General features: G+C 42.3%; 1 protein-coding gene across 1 annotated transcript; it reads right to left on the reverse strand.

Moving 5' to 3' along the window:
• Nucleotides 1-1,117: 1,117 nt before the first annotated feature.
• LOC117501862 (keratinocyte differentiation factor 1-like) lies at nt 1,118-13,314 on the reverse strand. The gene is made up of 4 exons (XM_034160827.1): nt 13,100-13,314; nt 5,886-6,799; nt 4,431-4,517; nt 1,118-1,330 (listed from the first exon to the last, which is right to left on the reverse strand). Exons 2-4 carry the CDS (start codon nt 6,778-6,780, stop codon nt 1,236-1,238), a joined length of 1,077 nt encoding a protein of 358 aa, XP_034016718.1. The 5' UTR covers nt 6,781-6,799; nt 13,100-13,314; the 3' UTR covers nt 1,118-1,235.
• Nucleotides 13,315-14,619: the final 1,305 nt, after the last annotated feature.

Consider the following 14,619-nt stretch of genomic DNA (forward strand, 5'->3'; position numbering starts at 1 on the left):
CATCGCTGGCCTGTAAGTAGTGCGGAAAAATGCCTGAAATCAACAAAGACATGAAAGAGGTATGCTGTGTCCAGCTGCTGCAGCCCGGCGCAAAGGCAAAAGATGTTTTATGTATTTCCATGTGAGGCCAGCAGGGAGAGACACGCTCCTCACGGAGGAATGTTGTGAGTTCATGTCCTTCAAAACACGGAACGTGCACTCCGGAACATGTGGGACATCCAGGAGCAGAGATCTTTACAGCCGTGGCTGTGAGCAGACACGCCCACCCTGTTATGTGATCATCCATTTTCGTTATTTGTTATGTAATTGCGTATGTAGGTATTGTTGTAATTATTTACATAACTGTCCTGGCGGTGGTGGTCTGTGTTTGTAATGTGAGCACTGAGCTGTCATCCAGCTGTCAGTGTGCTGTGATCAGCTGACACGCCCCTCCCCGTGCTGTGTGTGATCAGACCTTGCCTGTCCGGACGCCATCTGATCAGATCTGTACATACATATAGCATTTTATGCATGTGTGCCCCCCCCCCACGGCACGCCAGATGGTTGTGGGGGAAGTGGGGGTGCGACACACGCCACACGTGTGCGACATGTACCACAAGTGTGTTGCTTTTGCAACTCACACTCTTGGGGGCACTTAGACTTCACATCCAGCTCGACAGTGATTGCCTGCTGACTGTTTTCATGATGATAGTACGGACTGGCCACACATTTTCTAAGTGCCATGTGAGCGGTGTTAGATGTTCGCATGTGTCAGCTGGAATTTGGCCGACACCTGCCGCGAGAGGGTTCGATGGGCTTTCACAGCACACACCCTGTCTTACAGCTGCTGGTGTGCGCAAATATTGTCGCACAAGGCAAGGGTGTACAAGGCAGCTACGATTTTACACGTTTTGCATACGATTCCTGCTTCATGCACAATTCAACCAAATTTACACTATGTGTGAAGGGGCCCTTAATCAGGTAAGAAGATGGTGAATCCTGCCTGCAGGGTGAAACTCCTCAATCAGGCCATCCTTCAATTATCAACTAAATATTTATCAACTATAATATCTGTACACACAGTCCTGAGTTCAATGATTCCTTCAGACAATGTGACTTTTTTTTTGTTTTTTTTTCCCACAGCACAGCTGTGTTTGCTACAAAGAAGCTGACGATGGCAGCAAGCTTTCAGTGTTTGTGACCTTCAGGACACCACGTGTAAGATTAGACCACAGATTACCAGCGAGGAGCACCAATCACGTTGTCACATCAGAGTGAAACAGCGGGACACCTGAAGAATTCGACTTTGAGTGAGAGGGCGAGTTCGCCGTTGGAGAACGAGAGCTATGACCTGAAAAACCAAACCGGACAGAAAAAAGTATATATGTATCAACAGGTTAATTAATCTGAACTTATCTGTTTAAACTGGGGAAAAAAAACCCAAACATAAAACATTCATGTTGCTTGCTAGATCCACAATGTTTTCACTGCACCTAGAATCCTTCCAAATTTACATATGACGCTTTGATTTATAAATCATCATTATTTAACAATCTGGTCAACTGATGAGGAACAATTAGAAGTGTATTTGTGGCATTTAGGGCCCTGTCCCACTGGGGAGAGGATTAATTGCGCATGAATTGAGTATACAAATTGCGGGCGTTCGTTGTTGTCCGCAACAAAAATGGCCAAAAATGACAAATGTCCCACTATGAATTACAGATATATTAATAATATATAGCGAATATATGATGAACAACCACGGTTATATAACACATGTAGTGAGGAAACTGATCCGACACATTGAGATTATCACAGCAGTATTACGGGTGTATTACGAATGCATCACGCACGTGTTGCGTGTGCACGGCATCTGCATTGCGGTCATAAAAGAAGCGCACTCGGGCCGTCGGCATCACTATTCACACCAACAATACAGCCTCTGGAGCATTTGCTGGACTCGGACAAGTTGATCACAGAGTTAATGTTCATTTTGTCATGCGAGGGTTAACTGTTCATGAGTTTGGGGAGCCGGAGATGGGAAGCCGCTTGGGGTGTGAGATGGTGTTTTTTTTTTTCTTTTTTGAGAGTGTCACAGAAAACAGACTCCAGTGTGAGCCGTGGCTAAACAGCAACACTTCCTTTTGTTGGTGTTAAATAAAAGTCCTGGATTGCAGCAGCTACGTCTTTGTGGATTTACACAGCCGGACCGGCACTGACTGGCAGGTATGTCGCTTTCTGCCACACTTTGGGTTTACGTGACATGTTTGTTATGCATTCACAGATTGTCCACAAATCAGATGTAATAAAAAAGCTTTATTCGTGGCCAGTTTGTATGCATTTGCTACAACATATTTTAGTTTGTGATGTGGACATGATAGGCACGATATATATCTGTTTTACACACTGTCCCGGTCCGCTGCGGACATGCGTGCCTCTGCGGATGATCACGGACATGTTCGGATGACGGTCGACTCATATAGGCATGTTACACGGATATTGCAGATGTTTGGTGAATATGGGCCAATTTTGTGCGCAATCCATACGCAAATCCTCCTAAACGCCAGTGGGACAGGGCCCTTACGTGTTCTCATAACTTGGAGCTTCTTCCAGATTAGATGGATCAACATCATAGAGTTACTAGGCAACAGGACACGAGGGAATGAAGACGCTTTGGCACATAGGTAAGTTGGATAATGACTAAGGTATCCTGGTGTTTCTCTGAAAATTATCTTCTGATGCCACTTATTAGGAAAACTGCAGCTACTACTGTCAAGCTGTGTTGGTACATATGCTTCAGCGTCACAATGACTTCCTGACTTTCAATCTCTCATTATATAGAGTACACTTCAGGTCCAGTGGCCTAAGGCTTTGGTGCTGTGGATCACCACCACTACGCCACGGTACGAGAAACCCTGGACACTCTGACGGCAACTCTAAACATTTTAGATTGGACTTCAGAGTGGGATATTCTGCAACAATCAAGTCAATTATCTAAAGCTGGGCAGACACTGTACGATATTTTCAATCGGCTCCAATTCAAACTGTACGACAAAACTGCATGGTGTAAAAGTTCAGAGCGCACGATTTATGTTCTCACACTATACGGCCCGATGCTCTGATGCGATCTGACTGCTCACATTGTACGTTCAAAAACCACACATCAGACTCGTGTTTCTGGAAGCAAAACGTAAACAGAAGCTTTTTTTCCCCAAACTTTATTTACAATAACTCTCGATGGGAGACATCAAATTTTTAACAACAACAACAAAAAACAATACACGTCTTTACATGAGTTGAAGAATAAGGGAGAAAAAGAAACAGAAGCTGCTCTCCCAAAGCATGGTCACTGTTTATGCTCTCTCCAGTTGGACGCTTGTAGCGCTGCTTCAACAGCGTGATACGCTCACGATGGCCAACCAGAATATCAAACAGGTTTGATTTTCATCCGACCATACGACTGCCGATCAGGATGTGGTGGTGAGAGGTTAAACGTAGCTCGTTACTTCATGTATACTACACGATGCAGGATGTGCGATTAAGATGAAACTCGGCACGATCCAAAAAATTCTCGCACGAGTGAAAAATCGGCTCAAAAAGGGCCAAAACTCGCACAGTGTAAACCCAGCTTAACCTTAATCCACTGAAACATTTAAAGTGTTCAGTGAAAATCACACCAAAAAAGGCCTGAACTGAAGACAGATGCAGTAGAAGCTTGACACCACATCACCAGGTAAGAAGGCCACTGTCTGGTGATGTCCACAGCCTGCAATGACTAAAATAATAATATCATGATCTATGATTATACAAAATACCCTCAAACCTGAATGTCTGCAGCATTTGACTTCGATAACCTGTTTTAGGAAAACCTGGTCAGTGAGTCAATACCTGCAGAGTTCACTATCGGTCAGTCAAGTGAAGACCATCACCACAGAACCCCCTCAGATCCTGCATATCAACCACCCAGGCAGGCAACAGGTCCATCCCCACCTCTTGAAAGTAGCCATCTATCTGACACAGCCAGCTGCCACCTTCGGCCTTCTCCAGTAGGTGGGGTCCTCAACACTGAGGTACCTGTGTGCCAGATTATGTTCAGAGACACACAACCACATGGTCAACATGTCATAGCTGATGTTCCCTGACCAACCAAGTGATACTCCATATCTGAATCACCCTCAGTAACCCTCCATTTGACACAAAGTCATTCCAAGGATCCTCCAAAGACACCGAGTTCCAAAGACATCTAGTCATTAGGTCACTGGTTAGTGTCCAAGTCTTACAACTATACAGTAAGAGCCGTAGCCCCAGGATATTAAAAACGTGGCCCTTCATTCTCCTGCAAAGATATCGGCTTCACCAAACACCTGTATTACTCAGTGAGTATCAGTAGGATTTGATATTTCATTTTCAGTTAGAGTGGCTGATGAATGGAACAGGATGTGTATTCTTACCTCCATTATTCTTCCACATTTCCCTGGCAAATTTGTCAGATGGGCTTTCTACTGATATCTGGATGTTTGGATTTGATTTGTGGTCATCTTGAAACAGAAAAAGAAAACAAGACTTGTCGACAGAACGTTACAATTCTAATGATTTGTAGGCACAACATATGAAAGAAGGCACCTTTAAATGGACTGCATTTATATAGCGATTTTCCATCTGCATCAGACGCTCAAAGCGCTTTACAATCATGCCTCACATTCACCCCGATGTCAGGGTGCTGCCATACAAGGCGCTCACCTTTAATGAACAAACTAATGTGTACCCAGTTCACAAGGTCAGTCCGTGTTAAATCACCAGAACTCAACAGTTTCCAAAATGCTTCGTATTTTCACTTTAGGCCTGTGCAATATGCTGATATGTATCATATAATGACAGAAACATATCTATCATTTCATTTTACATTGTTTTGTTTGTTTCATGGTGTGCATTTTACAAAAATGCTTGAATTTGTTCTGTCTGATAGATCCAGCGCATTTGCTCCTCCATATAAGCTCAAACTTATTCTCACTGTGGTGGAGTCGTGAGCGAGCCTCGTGAAAGTGTGCAGCAGTATACTGAGGCAGCGTATTCGCTTCCAAGAGAAAGCTTTCAAAGCATTTTGAATTAGCAGCTATAACAGACACAGTGAGCCCTTATTTAGGTTAAACCTGATCTTTTTTAAGTCATAATAATTATGAAATGGCTGACTGTCATGTATTGAAAATGGATGTAACTTTTAATTTTTCCGATTATGTTATGAGCCGTCAATAAAATTTATCTATCACAACAGGCGCAAATGTGATGGCAGATTTGGAATGTGTGGATGTTTTTGCCCTAGAAAACATCTTCAGATAATTCTCAATGACCTACCTTGATGTAATATGGACGATAAAAAGCATTGCTCAGTGAGAATTCACTGAATGTCAGACATGGAAGCTGGATGGATTCATACTCGCAAGGCAAAATCACCATCAGGCGGAAATTGGCGGTATATCACAGATAGGCGGTTCTAATTAACTGCAAAATGTGGGCAATTAAGGGGATTTGTGAAAGAGACATGACGTGCGTCCGTAACTACAGAGGATATGGGAAGATCGAGAGCGTAGAGATGATGTGTTAGGTGAGCAGATCCAGATACACTAAGCGTGGAGGTCCCATTTTATATATATATATATATATATATATATATATATATATATATATATGTGTGTGTGTGTGTGTGTGTGTGCACAAATAATATCATTATCTTGTGAAAGTATGAAGCAAATTGTAGAAAGTCAGTAGGCACTTCTTTTTTTTTAATCTGGTGATCTGAGGTGAATTTACCCTCGTGAAAAAAGTACATGTGGCAACAGATACATAATTTTCTGCAAAGTGATACAAATTTTTCAGAAGATGGGGGAAAGCAGGTAGTTCAGACTTACTGTTGTTGCTGACTGGAAAAGACTCGCTGGCCCTCATGGTCTCGTTACCGCTGTCTGCCAACGTCCTCTTCTTGGTACTTTTCCGCGTACTGATGCGGATGATGCCCCGCACCAATCGACACTCGGCCTCTTGCTCATCCATCTGGTGCTCTTCTGCAAGTGAATTGATAAGATGATTGATTGCCTTGCTCTTCTTCAGAAACACAGAGTCTGAGGTGCACCTGGCCAGCTCTTCAATCTGGTATTCAGAATAGAGCTGTAGCAGCTTCTTAGTGATCAGCGAGTCCACATCTTCAATGCCGTCCTCCCAGTCATCACATGTCATGGTGTAGTGGAAGCTGGGGTGGCTGGGCTGCGTCTGACCTCCAGGGACAAACGCTGGACTTTTGGCTTCATCATTCAAATACTCTCTTGGACTTTGTACTCTGACTCCAGCAATGTGGACATCCTCCAGCCACTCTGTCCCCTCCTCCCCTTTGTTGTCTCCTGGGTTCACGGCTCGAAGGCTCACCTTCTCCGGCTCATCTGTGGAGCTCTCGCTGGGCACCAGGCACGGAGCGAGGACAGAGCGCTGGCAGACCCTGTACAGGCCACAGGTCAGCACGCTGCACAGAAAAGTCCGACAGCTACTCGGAAAGGTGCAAGGGCTGCAGGAATTTGGCGCCGCGGAAGCAGGGACAGCGGAGCCAGGAATGAAGCCAGTGATCTCAGAATCATTTCCATTTGCATCTTTGAGATGAGCTTTGTGGGCTGTCTTTACCACCTGGGGATGATCTTCCACCGGGTCAACACAGCGCTCCTCATAGGACGACCTCTCGCTGCTGCTCCTGCTCGGTCCATGTCTGGAGCTGCCACCAGTGCTGTGTCTTTGGCTCCCAGCGCCACCAGCTGCCATGACTTCTAGGCTCAAACCTCTGGAAATGCATTTGAGCAAAGTTAATTTTAAATGCAGATAAGTCTCATCTTAATATGCCTGAAGAAGCATTACAAAGCAACGTGCTGTTTTTATCAAGTCAATCAATCGTGCAAAACATTAAATCTTTCCTGCAAACAAATGTGAAACTTCTGCCCCCAGGTGGCATGTAAAGTAACCCAGCCAGTTTGCTCTGAAGATGTGCAGGTGTGCAGAAAAAGACACTTCGCTGATGTCAGATCAAATCTACTCATGATTTGGCAAATTTAACCAACATGATGGATTGCAAAAAGGCAAAACAACTCAAACCTACCAGAGTTGGAAAGCTGAAGCTCTGCATTAGTGAGGAGGCAACTTTAAAAAAAAAACAAAACAGTCAGACTGAATACAGAAAGGAGAAGGTGGCCTGGAGCTATCAACAGTCTCAAGGAATGGCCACGAAGATCAAAGGAGTAGGGGTGTAATGATCACAAAACCAACTGCTGGGATTGGATCACAGTTTTTAAGTCACGGATTGGATCATTTTACAGATCACAAAAAAACAAGAGAGACAAATACTGGTGGGCAGGTAACAGTTACAATGATATCGATATAACACTTTTGCAATAAGGCAAAAAGAAGTTTAAAAAGAAGTTGCTCATTCCTGCTTACCCAACCAATCCTATTTTTTGGGTGCCTACGCTAATGACCAATCAGAACGGGCATTTTTGCTGATACAACAATTTCATGGAACCAAAGCTTCTATTGGTTTCAGCGTGAGGACAGATGGCACCAGCTAGCGAGTGTTTATCCGCACAAGCTGTGCATAAAATGATTAAATCGGCTGCTCCCTAGTTTGCACTCGGGGTCACCACAGCAAATCCACGGTGGATCTGCATGTTTACACCGGATACCCTTCCTGACGTAACTCCACATTACATGAAAAAATGATTACTGTCCAAACATACGACTGTGTACTAGCAAGTACCAAGGACGGTGAAGCATTTCCCAGAGGCACCATATGATGAGACACGAGTTTAAAGAGCACCGCCCATCATTTGATCTGAAGCTGTGCCAGATTACAACGCACCATAGCATCGGCGGAGTATCACCGCAATCATGTGATGGTCACTGAACTGGTGGAATCTGGAGTAAAAACAGTCAAGTTGGCATTGTCAGCAGACATATAACATGAAATAAAATTAAAAAAAGAAAAATACATTTTTTCCTGACCTATTAACCCTGTTTTTTTTTGTTAATGGTATAAAAGAAAACAACAATTATCATGATTATTAAATTTTTTTTGGCACAAATACATCTGCCCTCCTGAACAAGCACACCACTTGGAAAAAGTCAGGAAAAGTCATTTTTTTTCCTTCCTCAGAGCTCAGTGGACTCCACCTGAGCTTCAAGTGAAGTGCTCATGACAGCACAAGGAAGAGGCAACAGACACGTTGCCCTGTTATAATTTCTGATGCTTTAGAGAGATTTCTTTCATGTTTAAACCAGAAGTGCACCGAGTCTGCACCGCGCTGCCTCGAGTGGAGCAGGAGGAGGCTGTCTGTCTTTAACAGGCTCCGCTCACATGAACGCGAACTGCGACTCTGCACTGAGATTTATGCAGTTATAATACTTTGAGAGCAACTCACTGTGACAACAAATCTACACTTCACACCATTATGTAAACTGCAATCCACAGGCGTGCCGACCCACGGAGAGCAGCCCACTGTGGATCAACTATGACCCACTGCACCACTAAGAAGGTTTCTATGAAAGCAGCAGGACAGAACAATGTAACCGTGGTGAGGCCTGGAAAATGGTACAAGCTGGAGATGGTGACTTTAATGAACACTTGGAGGTGACGCAGATGATAATGTTCAGATTTCACCTTGGAATGAAAAAGAAAGTCAACAAATGCAACAAACGCATTCAGGCTATAATCAACGTGGGACAGATCAGCAAAAACCTGAGAGAGGAAGGGTACACATGAGGCAGGGAGACGCTGAGGCACAGAGGCCTCGAGCTAGATCAGGCATGGGCAACGAGGGCCGAGACAGTGCAGGTTTTCCTTGCAACCACTCATCTCAACAGGTGAGTTGCTGATGAGCTTCTCCCCTGAAAATAAACACCTGATCTTTAATGAAATCACCTGCTGAAGTGATTGGTAGAAAAGAAAACCTGCAGTGTTTCGGCCCTTCATGGCACATGATTGCCCACCCCTGAGGTAGAAAGACCCTGAGACAGAAAGAATAAGAGGCAGCAAGAATCTCAAGTAGAGATTCTCTGGGACAGAGAGACCCTGAGGCACATAGACCCTGAGGTGGATGGACCCTGGGTATGTGGGGTAAAGAGCACTAGGAATGGAGATACTGAGAAAGAAGAAAATGGGAAGACCCAAGAGGAGGTACTCGGATAATGAATGGATGTGCTGGTGAACTGCAGATGAATTGCTCTTTCAGGGATCAATAAAGTTGTTTGAATCTGAATTTGAAGGAGGATATGCAGGTACAGCAGAGACAGAAGAAGAGGCCCAAGATCTGGAAAAAAGAAACCAAGAAATTACAGCAAAGTGTTCGTTGTAAACCCATTTCCTGTTTTTACATTGTGTCAGTGTTCCATTAAACCAAATATAGTTGATTAAGGCATTTTTTTGATTAACTTAAACCTGATTCACTAAATCAGTGTGTGTTTCCTCTCGCTTTGTTTCACATTGTAGCCCAACTGATACATCGGTTGGACAATAATATCTGGAGATATGAGCCTTTCACAAACATACTACAATATCAGTGTTATTTTTGCTGAGATTAAAAATGTTTATTTTACTAAATAAACAATGCAGAAAAAGTAAAAACAAAAATAAACTTTGGTTGTTGAAAACTGTCATTACAAAATTTGTCCAGCAAAAGGGACTTTGACTGCATTGTTTATTATATTGTCAAGCATGGCTGGGACCCTGTCACCCCTTGGTCATATTAGCTAAAAAAACATAGAGGCAAAGTGACCAGCCACCATTTATTTTCAATCAGAGTGAGTTTTACAGTGTACCTCGGTTTTTTAATTGGTTATATTTATTGCTATTTTAGTAAAGTTTATGTTTCAGCTATATCATATCAAGCTTCAGTTGCATTTCTTTGTCATAAGGGTTTGATAATGAAATGTTAGGAATTATTGCAATTTTTTTATGTATATATCTGCAGATATATTTTTACCATAATTTTTTTCCCTCTGTAATAATGGTATCATTGCCCCAAAAAATCCATATCAGAGGGGCGCTATTTCATATGGGCGGCGACAGAGGAGCAAACAACATGTGCTGCTGCTGAGCACAGGGAGCTGTGCATGTTTTAAACCCAAATCAACACAATGCTTCACTTTAAACACACAATAAGTCTATTTTATTCACACAGATCATCAACAGTGTGTGTCAGTCTCATTGTTTCATAGTGTGGAGCCGACGCAGTGAAAAGAGCCACAGCACCCGCATTCTCGTCTGTTGTTCTGCTGCTCACAAGTAAAGGTCCACTTTTGAAAACATATTAAGGGACATTTTTGCACAGAATAATAATTATCATCAGCAGCAGCAGCAGCATTCTACTATTTTGAATTTTTTTCAAAGTTGTAGAATGGTGTTCACAGTGCATATTGTGGGTATTTGATTTACTGTTTTTAATATTCACAAATTCATAATGCAGTTTGAACCATGTTGACTTTGAAACCAAGTTTAGTTTTTTTTACCTGGTTTATTGTTAACTTCAGAAGTGCAAACATTAAGCAGCTGTGATGGACACAGTATATTTGTTTTCATTTCTTCTTACTCAGCTGGTGAACGGATAGCACATGCATGCAGATGAAAACAGAAAATGTTAAAAGGATAATGTACGTAAATACTGCAATCACTGATTATTTACAGGTGTTGAGACTGCTCGTGTGCACATTGTTGCCTATATGTTGGTGAAAAAGGCCCATTGCTTTTATGACGAGTGAGCCTTTGGCCCACTGGCATTTTTACACAAGAACAACCTTGGGTAGATCTGCCATCAGTGAGCCGTTCTCAAAACATGTTTGACTGTGCACAAAGGAAACAGGTGAGGGAAGCAACATTTACACTACTACAACCCAGAAACCTGATACAGCTCATTTGTTTGCACGTGACACATATCAGATATCCACTGTGAGTATACAATTAGTGAAAAAGATATTCTCAGATCCGATTAAGGCCACATGCACAAACAGAAATAAGTCAGACACGTATCAGATATCTACTATTGTGACTGCCATCTCTATAAAGAGACGGGGATTTCCTTTTCACTGTGACTCATCTCAAGTCCTCACTTGCACAGTTACTGCTACACACTCAAGATGCAACAAGTGCTAAACCATATTTATCCACCTCCATCTGCAAACGTAAGTCATACTGGACTTATAAAGACTTTAAACAATCTGTACATGCACAAACCAGCACTGTTGCATTTGAGGTGTTTCAGATAAAAAGCATGGAAATCCAGGTAGCAGACATTGCTACTTTAAAAAAAAAAAATCTGACATAAGCAGAAAATGAGAACTGGCATCAGACAGGTTGTGAAAATGTACCTCAAAATACCATGACAACTCTGACAGTTACAAACTTCAGTGGCTGTGATTGGAGAGATTGTCCATATACACACACTGGCCTCTTTATTAGGTACACCCTACTAGTACCAGGTTGGACCCCCTTTTAATTCTTTGTGGCATAGATTCAACAAGGTGTTGGAAACATTCCTCAGACTTGTTGGTTCATACTGACATGATGATATCGCGCAGTCATCTATTCATCCAGTTGACCATTCTCCTCTGACCTCAACAAGGCATTTTCATCCACACAACTGCCGCCCACTGGATATCTTCTCTTTATTGGACCATTCTCTGTAAACTCTAGAGATGGTTGTGTGTTAAAATCCCAGTAGATCAGAAGTTTGTGAAATACTCAGACCAGCCCATCTGGCACCAACAACCATGCCATGTTCAAAGACACTAAAATCCCCTTTCTGACTGTACTGGCTATGCCAGTTATCGGCATCGGTCGATAATCGCCCGTCACCCAGCAGATTATCAGTCTATCCCTACAGAGCACCCAGAGAGATTTTCAGACAATGCCAATTAGCGGCCTATCCCTACGAGTACCCAGAGGGATTTATCGGATGATGCAGATTATCAGCCCAGCCAATTATTGGTCTATCCCTAATTCTGACACATGGTCTGAACTTCAGCAAGTCATCTTCAGCATGGCTAGATAACTAAATCCATTTAGTTAATGCCATGTGATTGGCTGAATAAAAGTTGTGTTAACAGGTAACTGAACAGGTGTATCAAATAAAGTGTCAGTGAGTGTACATCTGCTCCTTCAACACAGTGGGGATCTGAAATCTAGGTGAGTACTCCGTGTGCCTTCTGGTCAACAAAATGTACTACTGTGCAATACTTCTGATGAAATCTTGATAAATGGACTGCATTTATATGTATAGCCCTTTCCCATCTGCATCAGACACTCAAAGCGCTTTACAATAATGCCTCACATTCACCTCGATGTCAGGGTGCCATACAAGGTGCTCACTACACACTGGGAGCAAGTAGGGGATTAAGGCCCTTGCCCAAGGGCCCTGAGTGATTTTCCAGTCGACCACTCGACCATCACCTCCACTTGATCTTTTATTTGCTGACATGACATTGAAATAATGAGCTGAGTTAACCTTTGTCCAATTACTTTTGGGCCCTGTACATGGGGGCGGAGGATACACAAATAGTGTTTTACATGTCTTCCCCAGTTACCCTGAAATAAAACTTTCAAATCACAAAGAATAATGTACACAGTGAGCAGACTGTCAATATTTGCTGTGACAGACAGGTTCAGGACAAAAACACGAATAAATATCCGAATTTATAAGAACCTTACTGTCCGTATGAGGCGGTTTCACGCAGGCCGAATTGAAGACAATATCATTTCCACCGTAAAACATTCGAAAGTTTTCTTATATCTTATGTTGTTAATCGCAAAAAAGCAAGTGATCTTTAAATGAATAGATTCTCGAACGGAGTCTGGTTTTTCCGTGTCAGAGAGACTGTTTACAGTAGCAGCACAACCACGTCCAGGACTAAAACTCAAATGAGATAATTTTACAGATTTACTCATTTTAACCTTTACTTTAAATAAGATTTATCGTTTGAAGCTCAATCAGCTCGTTTTCTGTCCTGGTAGAATTATTTCCACTTTAATGGCGACTTGTCATAGAACTCAAGTCTTTCCTCCATTAGCCGAATAACGAATTTCTGACTACACTTTACTTACAGTGTGCACGCTTCAGCCACCGATACCTCCCGACTTAATGAGGTCTTCTACACATACGAATAAACATTTACACTCTTAGTTAATCTTGAACACCTCCAGTATCAATCCCACTTCGAAATCTCCAAAGTGAACTTTTCGATCGTTTACCTGAGCGTCAAGTTGAAGGAAGTGCAATACCTACCTGAACTTCCTGTTTCACGTGTATTAAAAAATAAAAAGACACACAGGTGCGTCTAAATGTTGAATTTCGTGAAAAAGATATTTCAGAAAATGAAAAGATTATTTAAAATGTTTCAAACAAATTAATGTATCTCAAAATATTCTGTCAGTTGCACATGCGGGCACAACGCAGGCTGGCAAGAAAAGAGTCAAACTGGGGTGGATTGTTTAAGTACTGCAAAGTTTAATTTGATGTGATTTTCTTACATTGTAGCCACTGTTTCAATTCAACAGCAAATGACACTCGCAAATATACACTGGATCTCTATGGTATAACAAGACGGCAGGCGTGTGTTTTCATGCCAGTGAGGAACTTCACACGGAAGTAAACTGAAAGTGATGTTGCCGCAACCCATATCATTTCATGTTTAAGTAACTCACTATTTATGCAGTATAAATACCATAAATATCTCAGGCGGTTCAGTACACACAACCAAAATCATGGAGGACACTGGTGACTTGTCCAGAAGACCCTCCACAAGTCAGGGAGGCCACAGAAAGTCACAGAGGCCTGGTCACAGAGTGCTGTGTCACAGCATATTCATGGAAGGAAAAACTGTGGTAGGAAAAGATGCACAAGCAACAGGGATGACTGCAGCTTTGGGAAGACTGTCAAGCAAAACCGACTGAAGAACTTGAGTGAGCTTCACAAGCAAGTGGACTGAGGGTGGAGTCAGTGCATCAGTGTGTACACACACACACACACACACACACACACACACACACACACACACACACACACACACACACACACACACACACACACGGTTTACTTTTCTGTGCAAAAATGACCTCACTGAAAACCACACCTGCTTCAAATCAATTATCCATCAAGCATCCACCAATCATAGAACCAGTGGCAAAACAATGTTTCTTTCTGGAGTGATTTGATGAATCAAAGTTTGCCCATTTTACTCAGCTTATCCTCATCACATCTATCTATCTGGTATCTATCTATATCTCCATATCTTTATCTCCATCTCTATTTCTCTATTTCTATATGCATAGACTTTTGCAAAGCTTAGGAAAATACATACTTTATATATGTATACACACACACACACACACACACACACACACACACACACACACACACACACACACACACACACACACACACACACACACACACACACACGTGTGTGTATTGTATGTATTACCCTAGTCAAAGTATAAAATTTACTTTACATCCCATTTTAGCCTAATACATACGTTACTGTATATGTATATATATGTATATGTATATCCGCGTTACTCAGCCTTTGATTTATGCTCGAATTTTCCTAATTAATTACTTTTAC

Source organism: Thalassophryne amazonica, chromosome 20 (genome assembly GCF_902500255.1).
Source record: "Thalassophryne amazonica chromosome 20, fThaAma1.1, whole genome shotgun sequence".
Lineage (NCBI taxonomy): Eukaryota > Metazoa > Chordata > Actinopteri > Batrachoidiformes > Batrachoididae > Thalassophryne > Thalassophryne amazonica.